At 46.1% G+C, this 24,991-nt stretch overlaps 1 protein-coding gene across 2 annotated transcripts in view; it reads left to right on the top strand.

Moving 5' to 3' along the window:
- LOC146817250 (glutathione S-transferase 3-like) overlaps positions 1–24,991 on the top strand; it is a 139,179-nt gene that overhangs the window by 63,757 nt on the left and 50,431 nt on the right. For both annotated transcript variants that reach the window (XM_085610839.1, XM_085610838.1), the window contains exon 3: positions 14,394–14,445. In XM_085610839.1, coding sequence (XP_085466965.1) covers positions 14,394–14,445 — 52 coding nt within the window. The remainder of the gene's footprint in view (positions 1–14,393; positions 14,446–24,991) is intronic.

The following is a 24,991-nucleotide window of genomic DNA, read 5'->3' as shown; positions in this document are numbered from 1 at the left end:
CCCAATAGGACAACTGCCACTGATACAGCTCACTTGCGAAATGCGTTTGTCCGATTTCTCTGTGACTAGCCACACCTCAAACATGGTAGGCTTCTCTTCCAGGACAGTCTCTCCTTCTACAGGGCCAGGCACACTCCTTCCCTCTTTAAGTAGGCACGCATGCTTCTAGGCTCTTAAGGCAGAACGTCAGCTCCTCCAGCAGAAACTGTTGAATTCAAGTGAATACCCCCTTAAACTCTGGGAGACTGGCAGTTACCAGCCCTGGTTGCATCTGCTCATACTTTACTCTGTGGGGTACCCCTTGCTTGGTGGAAAAAGAACATGGAACTGGAACACAGTGGGGTGGTTTAGATTCAATGTTGTGCACATATTTGGCATTGTTGGTTTGTGTGGGATACACCGGGTCCTTTGCATAGAATACACTGGCTCGTTTGTGTGGTATACACTGAACTACAATCTCGATTGAAATTCTCGTTGCAAATTAAGATCCTGAAATGCAAGATCGCAAGACAAGGAGGGTAATAAGGACAGGCAAGACTTGGAATGCTCTACCATTAGCTCTTTATTCACAACCTAATCTCTTGACCTTTCGAAAGCAACGTAAGACCTACTTGTTTTTGTGCATCTGTAAATGGTCTGACTGTGCTTGTTGGCTTTTCTAGCTTGATAATTAGGCTCGTTTTTTGGGTCCTAAGGCAATTTCACACTTGGATTGTATCTTTTATAACCGCCGGCACTCTTCGTTCCAAAGTAGCTATTGTGCTCCACAAAAAACTAAAATTAAATCAATTAATTTTTTTTAGGCACAGGATGCGAATCCACTGTCTGAGGCTTCAGAATCGATTTGGTTTTCTTTCATATTTCATTTTAAGGATGCTCTCCAGACACACACTATGTGCAAACAACAACAGGTAGCAAGCGTCATGGCTCCAAGCAGGAGTACCCACAATATGCACACAATGAAATAGGAGTTCTCTGCACCTGGCTTTCATCCGCGTTCCTAACACTGTAATCCGAGACCGACAAAGAGCAGGCCCAAATGTAATTTGTCGCCTAACCCATTTCTTTCAAGTGCAGAAATACATTTGTGTTCTGAAGGGTATGCCTGTGCCCCACCGCATTTTTGTGTTTTCTTGTGCAGAATAAACAAGCATTGGCATAGCTAATAGGTCTTGCCTTTGGGACCGTAAAAGTGGTTAGTCGTGCTGCACATTATCCTGACTTGTAGGTTTGATGATACTCATATCATATATTGATGCAATGACAGAAGCAAAATACAAGTCGGGCTAAGCACTGATTTTTTTTTTTTTTTTTTTTTTTAATTTTTTTTTTTTTTAATTACGCATTTTAATCCGCGTCCTTAATTACATTGGCCACACCCCTTTGGGAGACCCCACCCCCCCTCCAGGTTTTTCAACCCACTTTAAGCTCTAGCAAAAAGTAACGCTACAAGATGGACAAAGAACGGTAGGTTTTCGAGTAACAATTATGTGCCCATATAAAATGTCACACTGCGTGTGCCGAGGACTAGCCAGGCAGGCATTGCAATCGCGTTTACGTTCCAGTTCAGCACAACTTAAAAGTGTTGATGCATTCAGAATGCGCCTGTGAAGCCCAAAGGGTACGGGAGTGGCATGATAAATATGACGTCACACTCGACCACTCAGAATGTGCCTGTGATGTCAAGGCGTGATAAACATGAAGTTCCATTTAATGCATTCAGAACGCGCCTGTGACATCCAATGCACATGGAGAACTGACACGATAAACCGTAAAGATGCGCGCTTCGTGCACATTATATATTCATCCTGAGATAACAATCTGCTACAAAAACATACATTGCACTGCTTCAATTTCAGTCCTTGTAATGCGCCTCCCCTTTATCAATGCCCCCGTTCTTTCTGTCATGTCAAATTAATAATATGCAGCTCCTTCTGGTACAGCTCTTTTCTCGTGCCAGCCGCTGGTCACTACATCTGATTGGAAAAAATACACCAAGAGCAATACCTGCCTGTTCTGTAATCTTCAGCGAGAGCCGCATGCGCGCTTGGTAAATAATGGATTGCTGACTGCTGCCCGCCGTACAGCTGACTGGTAACCTAATTGACTGGGGCATGCTTCTTGGCTTTACCGCGCCTTTGAAAGTGTTTTGTGGAGAACCTCGCAAATCGTCGCCTGAGCAGCAACTTCTAGGTAGAAGAAAAGTAGCCGCCGGGGTGATGCAGTTTCGACGAAGCAGGGCGGTGTCACGACTCTAATCACCCAAAACAGCTAAAAAGAGGGAATTACACCAACATGCAAGTTTCTTTCGCATGTTTAGAGCACAGTCTAACAAGCGCGGCCACGAAAGTGAAAGTGTGATACAAAACAGATGGCACACTGACATGCAGGTTTCTAAAACAAGCGCTGTTAACAGAAAACAGTGCCCGGACGCAGCCACAAAGTGAACGCGACGCGAAACCTTTGAAATACGATAACGAACAGATGGCACACAGCGCGTCCCTGCTCGTAACCAAGAGAATAGGTCATGGGCGGATACATGCAGGCGCATTTGACCAATTGCGTGATGTCTTTTTTTAGAAAGACACAAGCAAAGACCAATGAAAAAAATAAAACACGCACGAGTGGAAAGCCCACAGCGATTCCAAGAAGTTGTTTTTCCTAGAGCAGCATGCGCGCTGCACTAGGCTCGACCTAAAAATGCTGAGTGCCTTGTTTCATCATAGCAGTCGCTTTGCATATATTTGTGCTTTCAGGGCATCTGCTCAAACAGGCAAGAAGGGATCTCCAATTACGGCGGGGCTATCCTCTGTCAGGGGAGTGGAAGCAAGGGCTTTCGCTAACATAGTGGTCTTGCAGATTGCCCACCAAAGCCTTAATGAGGCTCTTACTTGGGCTTCCCAACAAAGAGTGGTCTCTAGGATCAAGAAAAGTCCCCATTCTTACACTTGCTTTTGCTTTATGGGCAGTGAGTGGCCTAGGGTCCAGAGAGAATTTTTTGCTTGGCTTGCAAGATACACAGTTTATTGGGTTAGGAATGAAACTGTTGAAACATGCGTTTCAGAGATTACACATTCTTCACCGTGTTGGGAATTTCCCTTTTTACAGGCCTGCAAGTTGAGGGAGGACCCTGCAGTTAAAAATTATCCTTTGTTTTGGGGTTGGAAGATATCTCTTGCAGTGTCTGAGAGTTGAACGATATCCTGCACTAAACACTCACCTATTGTATCCTAGGTTATGAGATTCTCCGGTGTACTGTTTGTAGCTTGAGGGATAGCGTTGCTTGACAGATATCACGTTCTGCTGTTGTGTGAATTTCAAGGCTATATATTCTGTTGTGCTGTGTCGATAGTTTAACGTATTTATTAGGGTGGTAAACAATCTATTTAGTTTGGAATACAACAGGTTAAAGTGTGGTTTGTGGCGTAGGCAATTTCCCTGCATTCCAGTTGTTATGATTGAAAGAGTTGTCTTTAATTTATTTTACTTAGCCTGGTGTTTATTATCTTGCATTTCTGTTTGTTACGTCTGTTTGGCGGTTTTTATTTATACAGAGAAAGCTGTGTGGTGCTTCGGTACGGCTATTCATTGAGTGAAGATGGGCAAGCTATGATGCTGTGGGAAGAAGGCGCATGAGTGTTGTGTGCCTTGTTAGTTGTTGGCAATTGTAAGCATAGGCTGTAGTGAGAGGCAGCAGATCCTAGAGGAGCAGTAAATCTGTTGCACTGTTCAATAGCACTCGTTTCTGCAGAAGTATAAGAGCTGCATGGAGGACATCTTCATTATTGAACTACACTGACCCAAATTCGTTGATTTGTTTTGTACTTTAGGATTTTGTAAGGTTGCATACCCTATTGTGGGTTGCCGAAGTGAATTCGCACACTCCAGCGTGTCGGATTGCAAGGTTTGTAGTGTGTTGTATTTGTTGTAATTCTTTGTTCGATACATTTGGGTGTCTTGCACGAGTGACCGGATCTGTAATTTTACCTTTCGTTGGGTTGCAGGGCCCAGCTATGTGATGGAGGAGATGTGAGAGATTGGTATGGAAAATAGAATTGGAATTAGCTGGTAGATTACTCTGCTGTTCTGGAATGCTATTATCCTAGAGGCTGGGTAAAGAGGTAATTGATAGTGGGCAGGGTGACTAAAACATATCGGCAGATACAGACCTCCATACAGACCACCATCCGAGTCAGAGGGATAGCAGTGTGCTGTGTACCTCACTGAACAGAAAGAAATCAAAGAAGACTCAGTAGTCCACAAGGAAACCGGAACAAATCGGAGATGAGTCAAGTGATTAAAATTGTGTCAAATGTGCAAGAGTGGAAATTGCTAACTTGAGCAGGAGCCATATACCCTTTTACAGGCATTGAAACTGCATACTACTGAACAAGGAACAGTCAATCATCATTTGTAGAGTGCGGCACTGCCACCAATGGGGGTATCTGGGCACTGGGGTGCGAGGTCTCTGTCGAAAAGCCAGGTCTTAAGGAAGTGGCAAGAAGAGAAAAGAAACTAGCAGAAAATGGCAAAAAAAGGGGGCAGAAGAACAAGCAGAAAAGGCAAAATAGAGGGCAGATAATTGACCAGAAAGGGCAAAACGGAGCAAGAAACGAGCAGAAGAGTCACAAACAGAGGGCAGCAGGTAGACCGGCAGTAGAGGGTAGTGGACTGCGGGCAAGCTGGACAGGAGAACTGTCGCAGGGGAAGCTGGCATGAGGACCTGCTCAGTGGAAGGCCATTCCAGGCTAGCAGCCGGAGCAGAACCTAAACCATCTATAAAGGCCCACATTCCTTCTGCTCATGCTTGACTGGAGGAAGTCAAAGCTTCGAGCAGGGGTCATAATTCTGAATGCTACCAATGGACAAGCCATAGTCGGAACATGGCTCCGACCCTTGCCATCGTGGCACCCTGCACAATTGAGAAGAAGAGAAAGTGCATGGTTGCTGCCCTGAAAGCACAAGAACAAATTTAGGCTGTCTTATACTTATGTCTTCACACTTCTATACTCGCCCAGTACTTTGCTTAGGTCCCAGAGACTGCTGTTGTTTCTAAATTACATGGAGCGGAATCTTCCTGCCCTATTAGAATTTCTTCTTTCTCAATATGAGCCCAGCTATTCTTTGGATCAGGATTTGATATCCGGGCCTGCCAAAATGGTGCTGTCTTCTCAGCAACCCTCCACAACAGAAAATAAAGCAAAAGCTGTGGTAAGGGCTCTGAATCACAAAACTATTTTTCTTATGTACAAATCCCTTTATAGGAGTCTGTAAAGTGTGTCCGCTCTTTGGCAATGGGCTGTGCAAACTTCAGCATCCTTGGAGACCTTAATCTCCATTTTGATTGTTGTCATATCTCTGCCATTAGTAGTACTTTGGGGGATTTGGAGGCCCTTCAGCTAAATCAGCTGGTTACCTCCCCCACTCATGTGGGGGGCCACATTCTTGATCCTTTATTTACAAACTTGACAGGGGCCAAGGTGGCTATGCCCAGCCCAGTTGCCTGGTCCGACCACTTTTTAGTGAAAATTCTTCTTTTGATCAAAGAACATCCATTCAAGCCCCTGGATAGAGTAGTGCATAAACGCCACTGGAAGAAACTCAAACTGGAGGATTTTCACCATCTCCTGGAGGTCAACCCACTAGGCCCTTTTCTCAATGTAGATTCTGGATATGACCTTTTTTGTGATTGGGTTTCTCGGGCCTTGGATGTATTGATCCCCGCGGTCTGGACGAAATGTCGTCCCAGAAAATCCAGCCCATGGTACGACAGTTCCCTGGTGCCGTTAAAAAAAGCTTGTAAACAGGCAGAAAGGGACTGGCGGAAATCCTATGAGGCTGGGGAAAAAAACTCTGTATTTTTCTAAAATTAAAACATATCATGGAGCTGTGTGTAGAGCCCGTGCAGCCTATTACTCCCAGGAATTTAGAACTAGCCTCAATCCGTCCAAGCTAATTTTTAAGGTCCTTAAAGACCCGACGGCTAATAGAGCTTCTGCGGTGGAAATTTGTTCAGTGGCCCATTGCGAAGACCTGGCCTCTTTCTTCCTTGAAAAGGTCCAAGCTATTTATCGTGCCTTCCCCATCACTGAGCCGGTAGCTGAGCCTACTAGCCCTACACCGGCCATATGTGAGGCCTTGGCCTCACTCCCTAGTTTGTCGATGGAGACATTTCATAAGTTGGCATATAAGATAAAATCTGGCTCGCCAGCGGATCCTGTGAGGCCAGCCCAGTTCAGAGACTCTGTTGATATTTTTCTTCCTCCACTGCGCCACCTCATAAATCTTTCTCTCGCCATGGGTGTTGTTCCAATTAAATGGAAACAGGCTGTTGTGACACCCATATTGAAAAAGTCTACAATGGACCCCCTTAAACTCGAGAGCTATCGCCCGATCTCTCTCCTTCCCTGGGCCGCGAACGTTGCTGGGGCCTATGTGAACGGGGTGCTGTCTGAACATCTTGTGAGGGCAAGCATTCTGGATTCCTCCCAGAATGGCTTTCGTGCTGGTCACAGCACCGAGACAGCCTTGCTTTCAATGACGGAACATCTTCGATCTGTGCTTGACTCTGGTCAGACTGCGGCACTGGTATTACTTGATCTTAGTGCCGCGTTTGATACGGTCTCGCACAGGATCCTACTTCAACGTCTCAGAGAGGCGGGTGTTACGGACACTGCACTCGACTGGTTCCGCTCCTTCCTTGCTGATCGGACCTTCAAGGTTGCTACCCCGCCTTTGAGTCCAAGTCCTATCCGCTGGAGCTGGGTGTGCCTCAGGGTTCGTCGTTGAGCCCCACATTATTCAACCTTTATGTGAGACCGCTAGCGGCTGTCGTCAAACATTGGGGCATGACTATGATCTCTTATGCTGACGACACGCAGCTGGTGGTCGCCCTGAGTGGGGACTCCGACCTCGACGCCCCCAGATTCCGGTATGGACTCCTGGCGGTAGCTAGCTGGATGAATGCCAACTGTCTTCAGCTTAATGCTAAAAAAACTGAGGTCATGATTGTGGGCAAGCGGACGGATCTTTGGGGTGACATGTGGTGGCCTCCTGAGCTGGGTGTAACTCCTATTCCAGTTGCAGAGGTAAAAAACTTGGGGGTGTGGTTAGATCCTGCCCTCAGTTTTAGTGGCCACACAAAAAAAGTGGCGGCCACCTGTTTCGGCATTTTACGAGGGTTGAGACCTATCTTGAGGTTCTTTGATGCTCCTACCAGGCAGTTGGTCATACAGGCATCCATACTATCTCGGCTTGACTATGCCAGTTCGCTCCTGTTGGGGGCCAACCAGGCTGAAATTGCCCGGATGCAACGTATCCAGAACGCCGCAGCAAGAGCCCTGGTAGGTTTACCGAGGTTCTGCTCTGCGGAAAGTACCATCCGTTCTCTGCACTGGCAGAGGATCCATTTTAAGACCTTGTGTCTTTCTTTTAAGATTCTGAAGTGGGCCTCTCCCCAGATTCTTGATAATCTTTTGGTGCCTTACGTGCCCTCGCGTTCTTTGAGATCCCTGGGTCAAAACTTGGTGGTGGTCCCACGGTTCAGGCTATGCAGGGCCGGAGGCCGGTCCTTCCGGGTTTTGGCTGCAAAATTGTGGAATTCTCTTCCGTCCCACATTTGTGAAATGGATGAGTTTTTGAAGTTTAGAAGGGCTATTAAAACGCATTTGTTCCCTCATTCATCTTAGTACTTTGATCTGCACGCTTCTGCCCTTGTACTGCTGTGTTGTGTTTGGGACCTCTCTCCAAGCGCCGGGACGCCCCTTGGCTGGGGCTGCTGTGCGCTATAGAAGTGTTATTAACATAACATAATGGCTTAGCGCCTCCTAATATTAAATTATGAATAGATACCAATTCAGTGTTTGAAATGGTGTATTGTGGGTATGCCTTCCAGATACTTAATTGGCATCCAATATAGCAATGGTTTGAGGCTGAAGTTGTTCCAAACCTTTCAAAAGTTACCGACCCCCAAATAGGGGTTGTAACCTATTTGAAAATCAGAATGGGGTTCCCTTTGCACCCCTTATCCTTTCTGTATTTAAAAAGAAAACGTTCCCCAATTTGGTGGTTGTTACCAAATGGTGGTATGATACCCAAAGGGATTCAACCTAAGCTGGAGAAAATGGGCATTCCAGGGCACTATGGTCCAACAGCTACCATACAGATTTGGAGGGCACTTGAAGCTCCCTCCGGCAACCCGAGTTGTAATCTGTACATGGAGGTCCTCCCTGAGATGTATGGAGTGGCTCAATACATTGAGAGAACAAACCTCGCTGTGGGTGGAGGATATGCTGGCACACGTAGCCGCACTGGAGGGATTTCTGGGGTGGGATGCCATCAGTATCTCTACTCCTGGGGAACTAATGGAGGACAAGACCCTACTAACAGAGTTCGCCCTCCTCCATACCTAATTCTAGCACTATGTACAACTTGGCATGCTCTTACACAATACATCTTGAATCTAAACAACCTTCCAGAGTTTAGCCTTTTAGAGGCAAATCTGCTTATGGGAAAAATGATCAACCAGAAAGTGACACAACTCTGTCGTACACTGAAGTATCATATGATGGACCCCTTTGAGTGGGATGTAGACCCCCTCACAGAAGAGAAGCCAGGAAAGCCCGCGCCACTCAGCTATTACAACCAGGCTTCGCCTAATGCAATTAAAATACCTACACAGGCCACAGCTTGCATGATTCAGATTGTGGAGGATAGGGATAATATTGTCCCCTACTTGGTGGCGTATACCATTGGATCCAAAGCTGGTCCTCTTGCATATTAACCCAGACCTTCACGGCACCTGCCACAAATTGACACTGCTCTGGTTGGGGCTAACGGTAGCGAAGCACGACATTGCTTGAAATTGGAAAGAAAACTGTCCCACCCCCCTTTGAGAAGCTGCAGAAGGGGTTAGATCACCGCATGAGTGTTGAGAAATGTGTACCAGGCTAGGGGCTGTCCTCAAAAACACATGAATATATGGGGAAGTGGGCGGAATATCGGGGCATTCACATTACACCAGGGACAATTAGAGCAGCAACACTGGAGTCAGAAATCCGCACCTAAAAGGAATAGCCGCCTACAGCTCCATGCAACCAGTTACAGACTTAATCCTGTTTCAAGAGGAGCAGAAGGGAGACTTGTTGGAGGAGGGAATGGGAACTAGGGAGGGTTGCGGGGTAGTGGGTCTTCCTACACAGTCTCCAGTAAAGTAAAACACTCTCACATGGAGTAGGTAATGGCCATGGGGACACTGCCTTCTCGCATTATAATTTAAAAATAATAATTAAATAGCAGCAGTAACAGACATGGTGGGGTGCTGACCCTTGCTATATGAATATTAATGAGGTTGGTATGATCGCGACCCACTCCGACTCATTAGTAAATAGGTCAATTCACAAAAATTCACAGTGGCTGCAAAAATAGTGGTTGCAAATTGAGACTAGTGTAATCGTTAATCTGGCCCTTATTGTAGAAATTATCTACCTTTGCATCAAATAGATTAAACCAGACCCTGCCACACCTTGAAGTGGTACGTCGCCTCATTCTTGTCTAGATTGAGTTTCCACCATTGCTTTTCCCACTCAGACGTCTCAAGCAGACACAATAGATTAAAGTTAGGTGAAAACTTTAAGGGAAGGAATGTGAAGACTGGTGAGTGTGACCTTATGGTAGAGTACAATTTGCAAATCTGTTATGCCTTCTGCTGGGATCTTTCCACTCTGTATTTTGGAGTGGCATGGATGTTGTGCAACTTGTTGGTTCCTCAATTTAACCCGGATGTACAGACGAGCTTCTTTTTCTTGTACAAGCCTTTGCACGGCATGTGGACCTTAATAGCGAAATCTGGATTTGGCAAAGAAACCTGTTTGTAAACGCACCAGCTCCTACAAATAAAACATTGGGATAACTAACCAACAAATGCATGATTGTGACCCGTGCGCAAAAATGGCATGACCGGAGCATTTTAGAACGCATAAGTAATGTGCACAGCACAATTTCAGCTTGGCAGGTTTGTGCGACGGCCTAGAGTCTCTGCTCAATTGGGAAGCGTATACATAATTTCTTTGACTTGCCTTTAACCCCTTCGCTGCTTGGCCTCCCCCACGCATGCTAAGCCTCTTTTAGCTATTTGGGGTAGTTTGTGCTTAGGCCCCTGTGGAAATGTGCCTTTTTAGGGGCACACCGGTGCAGGGGTCACCCTTATCTTTGTCCACGGGTCCTTAGACCAACAAAGAAGAGATTGGTACTGAAGCTGAAATTCAAAATAACAAGTTTATTCACTCATGAGTGAGATCACGTCCATACAACATTCTCAAGTGTTCCAGGAGGTAGTGGCTTGAATACACAGACCATGGTGCTTTTATACAGAGTTTTCTGCACTGGTAAGCATGTAGTTACAAATAGAAGGTACAGGCCTACATAGGAATAACTACCGACAAACATGGGCAAATAGGAAATCCCTTAGTCAGCAAAGTGGGAGGGGTAGCAGGAGTGCTTATGGCAGCACTAAGAGATTGACCGTTGAGTCTGAGACCAGGTGTTATGGCCATGGCAGCTACAAACTCTTTAGCATGCATATTGCTTTTAGCCGAGTCAGGAAGTTAACTAAAATAGACCGCACAGGCAGGGAAAAAGACTAGTAGCAGAGGACAGGAGAATTTCATAGCTGACAAAATGGATGCTACAAACAAGATGGTTTCAGCTCATGCTAACAGATTATTTTCGATTTCCACACCCCCATAACTGTTTGTCCACATAAGGTATCCAAGCCTAATTTGTATCCTTTTCTTCCACCATCTTGGAGATTCTAAAGGAACACAGGGTTTGTGGATTCCCCCTTGAAGGGACTGAGAAATTAGCCAAAATACAGCGACATTTAGGTTTTTTTTTGTAAGGGAAAACAAGGGCTGCAGAAGGAAGTGTCTGAGAAATTAGCCAAAATACAGCAACATTTAGGCTTTTTTTTGTAAGGAAAAAAAGGGCTGCAGTAGGAAGTGTCTGTTTTTTCCCTGCAAATTGTAGCACCGCAAACCCTCTATTGATACTATCACCATCTTCCCAACTTTCAGGAACAGGCCGACTTTAGTCAGAAAAACAAAATTTTCCACACAGTTTTGCCATTTTAGTGGGACATAGTTCCCTATTTCTGCTTTCCACCTCCTTCCAGTTAGTGGTAGAAATGGGTGTGAAAACAAAGGATCTCGGAGAGCTATGCATTTCTGAAAAGTGGACTAAATTCAGCAAGAGGTCATTTGTGTTGATGCTTTAATGTTTTCCTATAGAAAGTAACAGTTGAAATAAAAAGAAATTGAGTTGAAAAAACTGCCATTTGTGCCTATGTTTTCACCTGTAACTTACTCGAAGTGTGACAGATTTTTTTTTTTTTTTAAACCAATATACCTTTACATCCGCTGGTTCCTTCTGGTTGCTGGATACATAGAAGTCCTAGGTTCACCAAGAACCCGAGGTACCCAGAGCCAATAACTGAGCTGCGCCTTGCAATAGTTTTTCATTGTGTGCAGGGAATAACGCAATTCATTTGGTAAAATATAAAGAGTGAAAAATAGTTATCAAGGAAACTATATATTTCCGAAATGGGAACCACATATGGAGTGTTCAAGCAGTGGATATTTGCACATCTCCGAAATTGTGGGTACCCATACTTGCATGTGAATTAGAGGGCATTTTCCAAAATGGTTTTTTATTTTATTTTTTTTACACACTTTTACACTTGGAAGGCAGAATTACATAGCAAGTCAATTGGTAAAAACGCTTGTTCTATTATTTAGTGTTCCACTAAGTCTCCTGATAAAAATGTGCCTCACTTAGGTGGGTAGGCCAAGGGCCTGCAACAGGAAACGGCCCAAAGCATATCATGGATATATCTCATTTTTCCAGTGAAATCAGACCCTTTTTTCGCAGTGTCTAGTTAGGACTTTGAGCCCTAGCTCAGCCGGCAGCTAGGGAAACCTAGCAGACCTAGAATCTGTGGGTAGCTACAAACTGCCACCCATTTAGCATTCCCCAAAGTCTCCGGATTAAAAAATGTTACCTCATTTGTGTGGGCAGGCCTAGTGCCTGCTACAAGAAACGCCCCAAAACTCAACGTGGACACATTAAATTCTTCCAGTGAAATCTGACCCTTTTTTAGGTCTCGGCTAGCGAAGGCTGCGCTTGCACAGTCTCGCTCGTGAGATTTAATGACTTGGAGAAGAGGGGCTTGAACCCGCCCCTCTTTTCTCCTCTTCTCCATTGGCTGGCCTCTTAATGCTGGTCAGCCATTGGAGAAGAGGTTCGTCTCTCCAAACAAGCCCCGTCTCTTTGCGATTCGGGGGCCTGTTTTTTGTCGATTTTTCTCTGGGCGTGTTCGAGAAAAACACGCCCCCGAATCCGAAAACGCCGCTGCCTTTCTCCGAGGCATTTCTGCTTTCACCTCGGAAAAAGGCAGTGGTGTGCTTGTTTTCTTCTGGGAGTAAGCCTCTCTGTATTCAGATGCTGCCTGTGTGCCTGTTTTCTGCCTCGCTGTGTGCTGGAATCCAGAGTTCGTCCCTTGGGGTCGTGTCCACATCCTTCCCCGTGCCTGAATGGGTGACGTAACCGGCGCTCATGTAAGGCGCTACTAATCTCCCCGTTCCGAGATGTGTAATGAAAAAACGGTGCTATGTGGCGCGCTCCAACACCTTCCGGTTGAGTTCACGCTATATCATTGCTTTGTCCGTCGGCTAGACTGCCGACTTTTGTGCTGGAGACCGGAGTTCGTCCCTCGGGGTATCGTCCACATCCTTCCCCGTGCCTGAATGTGTAACGTGACCGGCGCTCATGTAAAGCGCTACAAATCTCCCCGTGCCGAAATGTGTAAGGGAAATACGGTGCTATGTAAAGCGCTCCAATACCTTCCAGGCGAGTTCACGCTATATCATTACTTTGTCCGTCGGCTACACTGCCGACTTTTGTGCTGGAAGCCAGAGTTCGTCCCTGGTGGTCGCGTCCACATCCTTCCCCGTGCTTGAATGTGTAACGTAGCCGGCACTCATGCGGGGCGCTCCAAATCCCCCCCCCATGCCTGAATGTGTAATGTAAATACGGGGCCATGTAAAGCGCTCCAATAACTTCCGGGCGAGTTCACGCCATATAAATATATAACTCTGCCAGCTGGTGCTTTCGTTCTACTGCTGCCTACATCGGGAGCATAAAGGGGGTTAAGAGTGCTGGTTAAGTGTTGTGTTGAGGGTCGCGTCCACATCCTTCCCCGAATGTGTAACGTAACCGGCACTCATGTAAGGCGCTCCAAATCTCCCCGTGCCTGAATGTGTAATGTAAATACGGGGCCATGTAAAGCGCTCCAATAACTTCCGGGCGAGTTCACGCCATATAAATATATAACTCTGCCAGCTGGTGCTTTCGTTCTACTGCTGCCTACATCGGGAGAATAAAGGGGGTTAAGAGTGCTGGTTAAGTGTTGTGTTGAAGATTTGTGGTGGGGGTTATGAGCAATGCCAATAGCTCTAACTTTAACAATGCCGAGACCATTGCATTGTAAATGCTTGTTTGCAATGTGCCTAGCTGTGGATTTTGGAGCTTAGCACAGCTGGCACCTAGAGAAACCTAGCAAACCTGTAATTTTTTGCAAACTAGACACCCAGGAGAATCCAGGATAGGGTGCCTTATGTGGCTCTCACCAGGTTCTGTCTATCACCCAGAATCCCTTGCAAACCTCAAACATTGTATAAAACACACACACATTTTCCTCATATTTTTGTGATGGAAAGTTCTGGAATCTGTGGGGAGCCACATACTTCCGCCCACCCAGGATATGGGTTTGCGAGGGATTCACCTGCGTTTTTGATCCTGGGCTCAAGGGACCACTCCCCCATCCCTGGTTTCTAGTGGGTGGATCCCTGCTTGGGGCTCACCCTACTGCAGCAATCTCCAAGCAGGGATCCACTAACGGCAGGTACCATTGGAGAGGGGAGAGAGTCACCCTTTTCCAATGATACCTCTCCCGACCGTGAAAGTGAAAGGAGACGATCAGCTCATTTCACTTTTGTTTTCAATGAAATGACATCAGCGCGCCGTGCGTGCTGATCGTCATTTCACTGAAAACCCAGAACCGCATCGGGAGTTGAGGAAACGAATCCCCAGCTCGCGAGGCTATTTTGCACTTAAGGAATTTCCAGTGCCCTGGGCGCAGACTGCCGGTGAGCCATCCTACGCACATGAGTACTGTAGTGTCGGACGGCTCCCGGCCATCCGACGCATGCAAAGGGGTAAGTGTATTTATATGCAATAAACCTGTCGCATTTTAGATGATAATGCTCTGCTGAAGATATTATTTTTGGAACATAAAACGACACATAATATCCATAATGTGTTTTCTCTCTCATTTCCAGTTTGACGAAGAATTTTTAGAAACAAGAGAGCAGTATGAAAAGTTACTTCCAGGTGAGATTGAATACATCTGTTTAATGGATAATCAGTAGATCAACTTTGCTTTTTAGGTCGAGCCTACAATGCAGCACAAGTTGTCTGGTCTCAAAAGATCTACTTTGAGCTTACACTGAGCTTACAGCCACCCATTGGGTGGCGTTGTTTTTTTTTTCTCTCATGTGCTTGCTTCCTATTCAATTACTTGGCTTCCTCTTCTGTTTTTCTCTTAACTATCATTTTGATTGGCCAACATGTAGCCTTCCATTACTCCCATTAAAGAAATTACTTTGTTCTTTTTCATTCAGCATTCCATGAGGGTGAAAGCACACCAGCAGGGAATATTTTGTCGGAGTATGGCTCAATAGTTGATTTTAAGGGTTATTTTTATTTTAGCTCTTGCAGTCCACAAGTTGCCTGAAAGCACAAACTTTGATTCACAAATGTTCTTTATGGTGTTGTAAGGGCTAACTACTACACACATTCATCTGGTGTGTGAGGCGCTGAATATGTATGTAACCCAACAGTTTGAATTTGCTCTCTAGGCTAGTGCAGGGGTGTCGAAAGAAACTTGGCAAGCGTTTCCCTTTACATTGTGACTTTTTTTTTTTTTTTTTTAATTCTGTTCAGTTTCCAGAGATTAAAATTAACAATGCCATTTATAAAGATTAAAAAAACATTGAATTCAATGTACAGCTTTGGGATACTATAAGATATGTGTTTGCTTTTCCTGTAGTATGTTTATTTGTTTTTATATTTTAGCAGTGATTTAAAAACAATTACCTGTTGGCTTTGCCAATGCTTTGTTGTTGGCTGTGCTTGGTTTCATGCTCAGAATTTGGGTTCAGTATCAAAGCAATTATAATGATACCCTTTTACTCTGGCATTTAGAACTTTATTACAAATATTCTTTTTAGGCGTAGTATTCTGGGGGTTTCTGGTTAGCTCTCTAAAATACGTGTTGTAGCTAAAAGTCTACAAATTTAAGTTAGTAGTTTTTAATTACAAATTTCAGTCACAACTTTAGTTTCCTGCTTACCTCTGAACCAGTTATTTCCACTTTGTCACAGGTATAAAAGTTTACTACCTGTTGTATGACTGTTAGTTCTGGTTATCGTTCATAATGCAAGATTTGTAGCATGTGGTGAATTCAGACATATGGGGAGTGATGCAGGCAGGGCAGGCTTTAGCGCTGGTGATGCCCAATGCGAGTAAGTTCGTCGGCGCTCCCCAGTGACCTCTTACTCTATGAATTCCCCACATAATTTTTTGGGGGAGTTTTATATTGCGCAAACTTGACCCGAAGGTATCTGGTATCAGAGCGCTTTACATGAGCACCAGTTGCATTACTCAAGGTCACATTCATTTTTGGAAGGCACGGGTGGATTAAGTGATTTGCCCAGAATCACAGGCTGTTGAGCGTCCTTGCCAAGACTCGAACTCTGTTCCCCCAGATTTGGGATCGACCGCCTTAGCCGTTAGGCCATATCCTCTCCCTATTTTTACAGCAAAAACCTCTTACTATTAGGGCATCATCAGTAAGGCAACCAACAGATGCAAGCCTTCCTCAAGGTGTCAAACACTGCACTAATACTCTCTCAGACACACAGTCCCTGCTTCAGTTTACAAACTCAACACCATCACCCTCTTTACCTATAAGATCAACAAAATCAGATCCAACAATATTACCTTTTCCACTTACTCCATCACATCAAGCCATCCACCATGACCTCACCACCACATGGACCTCCTTCAATATAGTCTTGCCTGTGAATCTCTCCCATATCCTCAACTCTATCAAGGCAAGGTTCACCCTTCATTCTTCCATCATAAAATCACTTCAAGTAGAAGTCCTCACACTGCTACTATGAATGCCTCCTTATGCCAAGGACAATTGCCAGACACCCTTAAGACAGGTCAGATGATTTCCCTGCTCAAGAAACAATCCCTGCACTCAGCTGACTTCACCAACTTCATCCTTATTTCCCATATTACATAAGAAAAACCAGAAAGAAGTTACTGCCTAGGAGCATGTCAGCAAGTGTAATCTTCTATGGAACTGCCGATCAGGCATCAATCAATCAATCATGGCATTTGTAAAGCGCACTACATACCCATGAGGGTCTCAAGGCGCTGGGGGGGGGGGGGGGGGGGCTGCTACTGTTCAAAGAGCCAGGTCTTGAGGTCTTCTGAAGGTCGGAAGATCTTCGTCTGCCGTAGGCGGATGGGGAGGGTGTTCCATGTCTTGACGGCGAGGTGGGAGAATGATCTGCTGCAGATGGTCACTCTTCAGATGCGGGGGATGGTGGCGAGGGCGTGGTCTGCGGAGCGGAGCTGGCGGGTGGGGGGAGTAGAGGCTGAGTCTGTTGTTGAGGTATGTTGGTCCGGTGTTGTGGAGTGCCTTGTGTGCTTGGGTGAGGAGTTTGAAGGTTATCCTCTTGTTGACAGGGAGCCAGTGCCGGTCTCTCAGGTGGGGTGTGATGTGGCTGTGGCGAGGGATATCGCGGATCAGGCGTGCGGAGGTGTTCTGGATGCATTGAATCCGGTTCAGGAGTTTGGCCGGGGCTCCAGCGTAGAGTGCGTTTCCGTAGTCCAGTCTACTGCTGACGAGGGCCTGGGTGACCGTCCTTCTTGTTTAGGTGGGAATCCACTTGAAGATCCTGAGAAGCATGCGGAGGGTGTTGAAGCAGGAGGAGGAGATGGCGTTGACCTGCTTTGTCATGGAGAGGGTAGAGTCGAGGATGACCCCTAGGTTGCGTGCGTGGTCGGTGGGTGTTGGGGGTGTTCCTAGTGCAGTCGGCCACCAGAGTCGTCCCAAGCCGAGAGGCTGGATCTGAGGATGAGGACCTCTGTCTTGTCTGAGTTCAGCTTCAGTCGGCTGTGCCTCATCCAGTCGGCGACGGCCTTCATTCCTTCGTGGAGGTCCTTGGTGAGGGAGAGGATCAGCTGGGTGTCGTCGGCGTAGGAGATGATGTTGAGGTCGTGCCGTCGTACGATGTGGGCGAGTGGTGCAATGTAAACGCTGAACAATGTTGGGCTGAGGGATGAGCCTTTGGGCACACCGCAGAATCTCGGTGGCTTCGGAGCGGAAGGTGGAGGGGGGAGGCGGACGCTCTGTGTTTTGCCGGAGAGGAAGGAGGAGGTCCAGTCCAGGGCCTTCTCTTGGATTCCAGCATCGTAGAGGCGTGTTCGTAGTGTGTGGTGGCAGACCGTGTCGAAGGCTGCTAACCGGTCCAGGAGGATGAGGGGCCGCGGTTTCTCCGTTGTCTAGCAGGGTCCTGATGTCATCGGTGGTGGCGATGAGGGCAGTTTCGGTGCTGTGGTTGCTGCGGAACCCGAAGTGGGACGGGTCCAGGATGCTGTTCTCCTCGAGGAAGCTGGTCAGTAGTTTGACGGCCTTTTCGATGATCTTTGCCGGGAATGGGAGCAGGGAGATGGGTCGGAAGTTCTTGAGGTCTTTGGGGTCCGCCTTGGGTTTCTTGAGTAAGGCGTTGATCTCTGCGTGCTTCCAGCTCTCTGGGAAGGTTGCTGTCTCGAAGGAGATGTTGATGGTTTTCCGGATATGGGGTGCGATGGTGCTGCTGGCTTTGTTGAAGATGTGGTGTGGGCAGGGGTCTTCCGGGGATCCGGAGTGGTCGGTGTTCATGATCTTGATGGTGTCATCGTCGTTTATGTTGGTCCAGGCGATCAGGCAGTTGGTGCGGGTGGTGGTCGTGGGAGCAGGAGTGTCAGTGGTTGCCGGGGTGGTGACGGCGTTGAAGCTATCGTGGATGTCTGCAATCTTGCGATGGAAGAAGGTGGCCAGCGAGTCGCACAGGTCTTGTGAAGGTGGGATGTTGTTGGTGTTGTAGCTGGGGTTGGAGAGTTCCTTCACGATGTTGAAGAGCTCTTTGCTGTTGTGTGCGTTGTTGTCTAGGCGGTCTTTGAAGGAGGTCCTTTTGGCGGATCTGATGAGGTGGTGGTGTCTGCGGGTGGCGTTCTTGTGGGCTGTGTAGCTTTCCGGTGTTCGTTCACGGATTCAGTTTTTTTAAAGTTTTCGGCAGGTTCGCTTCGAGGCCTGGAGGTCTTCGGTGAACCAGCTGGCTTTCTTGCTCATGTGGGTGTTGGAGGGCTTCTTGAGTGAGGCGAGGGTGTTGGCGCAGTCGTTGATCCACTGTTTGAGGTTGCGAGGGGCAGTGTCCGGGTCGGTCGGATCAGCGGGTGGGCTCTGGACGAGGGTGGTGGAAAGCTTGTCTTCGGTGACTTTGCTCCAGCAGCGGCGCGGCATCTGTTTGGTGCGGTGGTGCGTGGTGGGTTTCCGGAAGGTGAAGTGGATGCAGCGGTGATCGGTCCAGTGTGGTTGAGTTGTCTGAGTCCGAGGTTGTCTATCAGGGTGGATGAGTTGGTGTCGCTGTTGTTGTTCTCGAGGTGGAAGTTCAGGTCCATGAGGAGGATGTAGTCTGTGGAGGCGAGGGCGTGTGTGCGGACGAGGTCGGTGATGGAGTCTCTGAACTGTGCTCGTGGTCCGGGGGGTCTGTAGATGAGGGTTCCTCTGAGGGTGGTGTTGGGATCGGTGTGGATCTGGGAGTGCAGGTGTTTGCCGGTGCTAAGGGTGTCGTTTGAGACTTTGAGAGTGTTCCTGTGGACGTTGGTGATTCCTCCTACTCCATTGGTGCGGTCCCTGCGGTTGATCTTGTAGCCTTCCGGGATGGCTATGGCTGGGTTTAGCCATGTCTCCGTCAGGAAGGCGACGTCTGGGGTGTTGGAGTCCAGTGGGTCCCAGAGTTCCACGGCGTGTTTGCGTGCGGAGCGGATGTTGAGAAGGATGCATCTGAGGTGGTTGGGTTCTTTGGTAGGTGGGTTGGCGGGCCGGATGCTGGTGAAGCTGCAGTTCCGGCAGGAGAAGGGAGAACAACATGCAGGACTGTGACAGCCATCCGTCAAGTAATCAACAATATCCTTCTCCTCAACAGCAGGATCGACTTCTGCCTCCTGGTCATGCCTTATATCTCTACGTCCATCAACACAATTGACCACTGAACTCTAATCAACACCCTGAAAAGACACTTTGGATTTTCATGCCATCTTGAAATAGGTCATATTCTACCCCATCAACTGGTGCCAGTCTGTGCAAATAGGTTCCACAAAATCACATACACTTCCAGTTCCCTGCAGAGTAACACAGGGCTTCATTATTTCTCCCAACATCCTTTACCTCTATATAGAACCTCTTGGATATAGTCCTTCAGACAGCAGCATTGAGAGCCATCTGTACACAGATGATACCCAACTCTGCCTCAAAATATCCTCACCGACCTACATACAGAGACTCAAATCCTGCTTCGAACTTATCCAATCTTGGATATCCCCTAACTTCCTGAAGCTAAACCCCATAAAGAATGTATTTCTCCTGTATGGCAACAGCATCAAACATCCCCAATCAAGCATGGTTCTCTCACTTAAACCTACTTCTTCACCTCCTGGCTTACAGACCATGCATAATCTCTGGAATTCACCTTAAACCCCTCTCCTTCAAGCAACGCATTGTCAGTTTGATTCCATCTCTCCCTCTTTGAGAGAGTGAAACTGTTTCTCCAGAAGATAACTGTCTTCCATTTGGACAGAGGCCGTTGCCCTGTTCAGTGGTCTCCCCAATGCCACCCTAGCACCTCCTTAGTATCCCACACGCAGCAGCATTGCTCATCAAAGGGTCAAAGAAATTCGACCACATTGACCCTATGTTTAAAAACATACACTTACTCCCACACCCAACCTGGAACATCTTAAAGAAGATCTGCATCACTTTTATAAAGCCAAAAACAACAAAAATACCAGTTTACTTCACAAACAAACACGCCATGTCTTCGGGACAACACCAGACCAGGAATCTAGATATTGCCAGACTGGAGGCAAAACACTACAAGAAGGAAAAATCAAGAAGGCGATGCTGTCAAGACCTAGAACAGCATCCCTATTGAGATCAGATCAGCAACAACTCTCTAAAATTCAAAAAGAAGCTTCAATAAGTACTGCTCCCTACCCAACAGTTTAACCTTGACCAGTCATATGACCGGCCAATCGGTGGGCACAATTACAGCATTTAAGGGACTGAAACCGGATGCCTGCATTCAATTCCGTAAAGCCTCTGAGGAAGAAAGTTTATAATTTCGAAACGCGTCAGGCGGAGGAATTGGCTGTCCTATGTGAGCAGAGAGCAGATGTCTTCCCATACCCTGATTAAAGGCTTACCACCTTGTGTTTGTGGTCGAGTCCTGACTCAACGTGTGGGAACTGGTAACTTGGAGCTTTGATGTTAGGCGGCTGCCCAGCCGCCGAGTCGCGCACCGCCTCAAGATCAAAGAGGGACATGCGGCCTGGAATACTTCATGCCGATTTGTGACCACACACACGGGATTGAGGGAAGACGCTGTTTGCTGCAGCCCATCTACGGGCTTGAAAGGATGACAGAAATTAATGCCACCATCGAGGGATGGAAATATCAGAACTTCAGTTCCCATAATGCAACAGTCATTTGACCGGCCAATCGGTGGGCACAATTACAGCATTTAAGGGACTGAAACCGGATGCATGTATTCAATTCCGTAAAGCCTCTGAGGAAGAAAGTTTATAATTTCGAAACGCGTCATGCGGAGGAATTGGCTGTCCTATGTGAGCAGAGAGCAGATGTCTTCCCATACCCTGATTAAAGGCTTACCACCTTGTGTTAGTGGTCGAGTGCTGACTCAACAAGTGGGAACTGGTAACTTGGAGCTTTGATTGAGATATATATATTCACTGAAAAAACCATAGGTTTCACACATGTTATAATTAGCTGGACATTTTACTGATAAAAAACCAATGAAATTCCCCCGTTATAGTTAGTGCAGGCAACTATAACTCACGCGACCGCAATCCTCTGCTGATGACATATGTGTCTTTAAGAAAAAAAAATATTTGTAATATATGTATAGCTAAAATTTAATGGAAGAAGACATGGGCAAATAAGTGTCTAAATACAGTATTCGCATCAGCAGAGGATTGCGGTCGCGTGAGTTATAGTTGCCTGCACTAACTATAACGGGGGAATTTCATTGGTTTTTTATCAGTAAAATGTCCAGCTAACTATAACATGTGTGAAACCTATGGTTTTTTCAGTGAATTTGCAAGGTTTTTTAAATGCTAATTCCTAACTATAACGTGTGTGAAACCTATGGTTTTTTCAGTGAATTTGTACGGTTTTTTAAATGCTAAGTTACTTTACGCCATTCGTGGCGTGCGCGGCCACTTAACGCAGTTCGTTCCATGCGCGCACGGTGCGCTGGATGGGCCATGTACGCACGATGCGCTTCGTGCACCGTGCGCACATGGAGGACATATTATGCGCTTCGTTGTGAAAGGTAATGTTTTACTTTTTAATATTACATTTATGCCATGTACAAATGGTGCCCTTCAGGCACCATTTGTACACGGGGTGTGGAGAGTGTGGATAATTTATTTATTTTTTTTAAGTATTTTTACCGTACGCATACGGTAAGCGTAATCGGCGATTTTTCGAAAAAAATTAAAATTGAATTTTTTGCCTTGGGGGTTCTTTGGGGACACCTTCATCAAGACTAGGTGGTTGGGAGCAGTCTAAACAGCCCCTTTACATGTTTTTTGCCTTTGTTTTTCCTCCCCCCCCCCCCTCAGAGTGCGAGATAGAAAATGGCGGCCGCCGCTTCCTGGTTTCGACCGATTCGAATGTTTACTAAGATCTAACAGCCAATCAGAATCGCGCACGGCACCGTACGCGTACGGTAAGCTTACCGTAAGCGCACGGTAAGCGCACCGTAAGCTGCCACGGATATATATATTGATTTAAAGGCTATTTTCTCAGGATCTACTGAACAGATTTACACCAAACCTACAAAAGGCACATCCTTGACCTGTAGACTACCTCTCTGCCAAATTTCAAGTAACTCTGTTCAGCCGTTCGGTCTGTAGCTGTGTCTAAAGGTCCTATGGAAAAATGCATGGGAAAAACGCGTTTTGGGACCCCCCTTTTTTCTCAGCCCCCGCTTGACGAATCCCCCCGAGACTTTCAGGGTAGGAGTGGAGCATAGCGCCCCACCTATTTTGAAAATTTCGCGAGGATTCGTCGACCGGCGCCAAAGTTATTCCAAATAGAATGTTGCGGATTTCCTATGGAAACAGGGTCCTAACTATAACTATCTACTGGCGACCGCCAGTAGATAATATCTCCGTAGCTTATTTGAGCAATCCCCAAATCAGCAAAGCTACACACCAAAGGAAACACAATTTCTTTATGTAAAGAAATTGTGTTGTCCTTTGGTGTGCAGCTTTCCTGATTTGGGGATTGCTCAAATAAGCTACTTGGATTCATGAATAGCGGCTGTCACTGCCACCACAGGCACCGGTGTCGGTTGTAGGGGAACGACTGAAAGTGGCACTGTGGTTAAATATATCTGTTGCCAACCAAAGGTGTTTTCAGTAAGAGTATGTTGAAACCTGCTGGGTTTATGCTTTGTGGTAATAGGGGTGCTAGGTCGAAAGTTCAAATTATTGTAACGGCAAGGAGGTGGGACATATCTTTAATCCTTGCCAACCCACATATAGACTCAAATATTTTATCATATGATAGCAGTTGGTAGCATGTTTCATTGCAAATCTGGCATGTTAGTGCACTTCTCGGAAAAACGTAGACTTTAAGGAAACTGTAGGAGCTTGTGTTTAGGAGTGTTGATGGCAGGACATGTAAAGTAGAGTTTGTGATTTGTCAGTGGGGTAGAGGTGGGAAGGGCAGTGGAACTAGAGCCTGTACTTTCATAGGAAGAAGTGGGGCTTTAGTACAACCTTGGTATGAATAATTTAAAGAGATTGGTGGCTTTTGATTACATTACCAAGGAGTGTACGAAGTGGTGGTAGACTGATTTTGGTGGGGGGGTCTTTGGGTTTGCCTATGTTGTTGCTAATGTAGTGGGACCAGTGAATTCTGGTTTGACCTCTGGGGCTGATGTGAGTTTTGGCCTGATGAATGTGTAAGAATATGTAGTCGAGGAATGATCTACTTCAGGGGTCTCCAAAATGTTTGGTATTTGGTAGAGAGCTACTAATATTATTAGTGTTGTAATAGTGACCACATCAGACAAGATTGTTAGTGCCCACCATATGCATTAGACATTGTGCTGTCCACAGCTTGTAAATACTACAAAACGTTTCTCACTAATCCTCCTAACTGCCTACTCACTTTTGATAGAGACTCGTGCTGTTTCACCAGCCACCTCCACCTCCAACCTCAGTGTAGTCCTATAAACCTTAGTCCTTATTTCTTTAAACAGGGTGGCATGCCCTTAGGCAATCCTTTTTTCGATTATCACCAGCTACTTTGGATCCTAGATCATCTATGTTGCTGCCTTTGAATGCTGGTAGGCCTTTATTTCTGGTTACTGATTGGCATGCAGACTCATTTCGGTGGGCCAGTGCCTGCTCACTGTCCAGGTCACTCAATACAAAAACAGAGTGGGTTTGTTGCTTCTTGGTACAAGGTCCCAAGTTATGGAACTCTCTGCTTTTTCAATACATATCTACTGTGAACTGTGTTGGTTTGTGAAACTTTGTGTTAAATCTTTTTAAAAAAATATTCCGCTAGGCCTCTCTAAGTTACAATATCTTTGCCCTGACATATAGATGTGATTTACTTTGAATGGACCAGTGACCTCTGAGAAGCAGGAGATGCAGTGTGTGCTGCTATCCTATTCTTATCTTTGAGGGTAGAAGTTGAGAGTGAACATGGATGGGTTCACCAGGTGAGCTTGCAGTGGGTGAGGTTGTAGATAATCATATATACAAGATGTTGATGTTAGGGGCCCTTGGAAATGATGGAGCTCATATCTTTTTATACAGTAAGGTTAACTTTCAGTTATTTACTAAGCAAGTTAAAGAGTTTGGTCTTTTACGAGTAATATGGGATACTGCTTAGATGCTTAGGCATGTGCTCTTGCTGTGTTTCCAGACAGCCTTGTTAGGAAGGCTACACAGACACTGGCCAAATATTACTTTATTATATCCCTCTCTAACGCAGTGTAACTTTTAAGGGCAGCACCCGAGGTGATGGTAATTAAGTAAAGTGGATTATATCCCTCTCTAACGCTGTGTAACTTTTAAGGGCAGCACCCGAGGTGATGGTAATTAAGTAAAGTGGATTATATCCCTCTCTAACGCAGTGTAACTTTTAAGGGCAGCACCCGAGGTGATGGTAATTAAGTAAAGTGGATTATATCCCTCTCTAACGCTGTGTAACTTTTAAGGGCAGCACCCGAGGTGATGGTAATTAAGTAAAGTGGATGAAGATCCAAGTATCAATATTTGAAATCCGCAATACAATCGAAATAATAAGTTGACCTCCAATTCATTAAAATGTACTTGCTACCACAATGTTTTAGAAACGCCAAACTAACAAAAGTAATACGTTTTAACCATTACTATTTTAAATCACCGGGTCCAGCCACTCTTGTACAAGTCCATGGAGATTTCACTTTCTGCTCTGCACAAAATCACAGCCTGAAGCTAACCCAATAGCCAGCGC

This window comes from Triturus cristatus, chromosome 6 (assembly GCF_964204655.1).
Source record: "Triturus cristatus chromosome 6, aTriCri1.1, whole genome shotgun sequence".
NCBI classification, from domain to species: Eukaryota; Metazoa; Chordata; class Amphibia; order Caudata; family Salamandridae; genus Triturus; species Triturus cristatus.
Note: the sequence above shows the minus strand (reverse complement) of the source record. Positions and strands in the feature narration are given on the sequence as shown.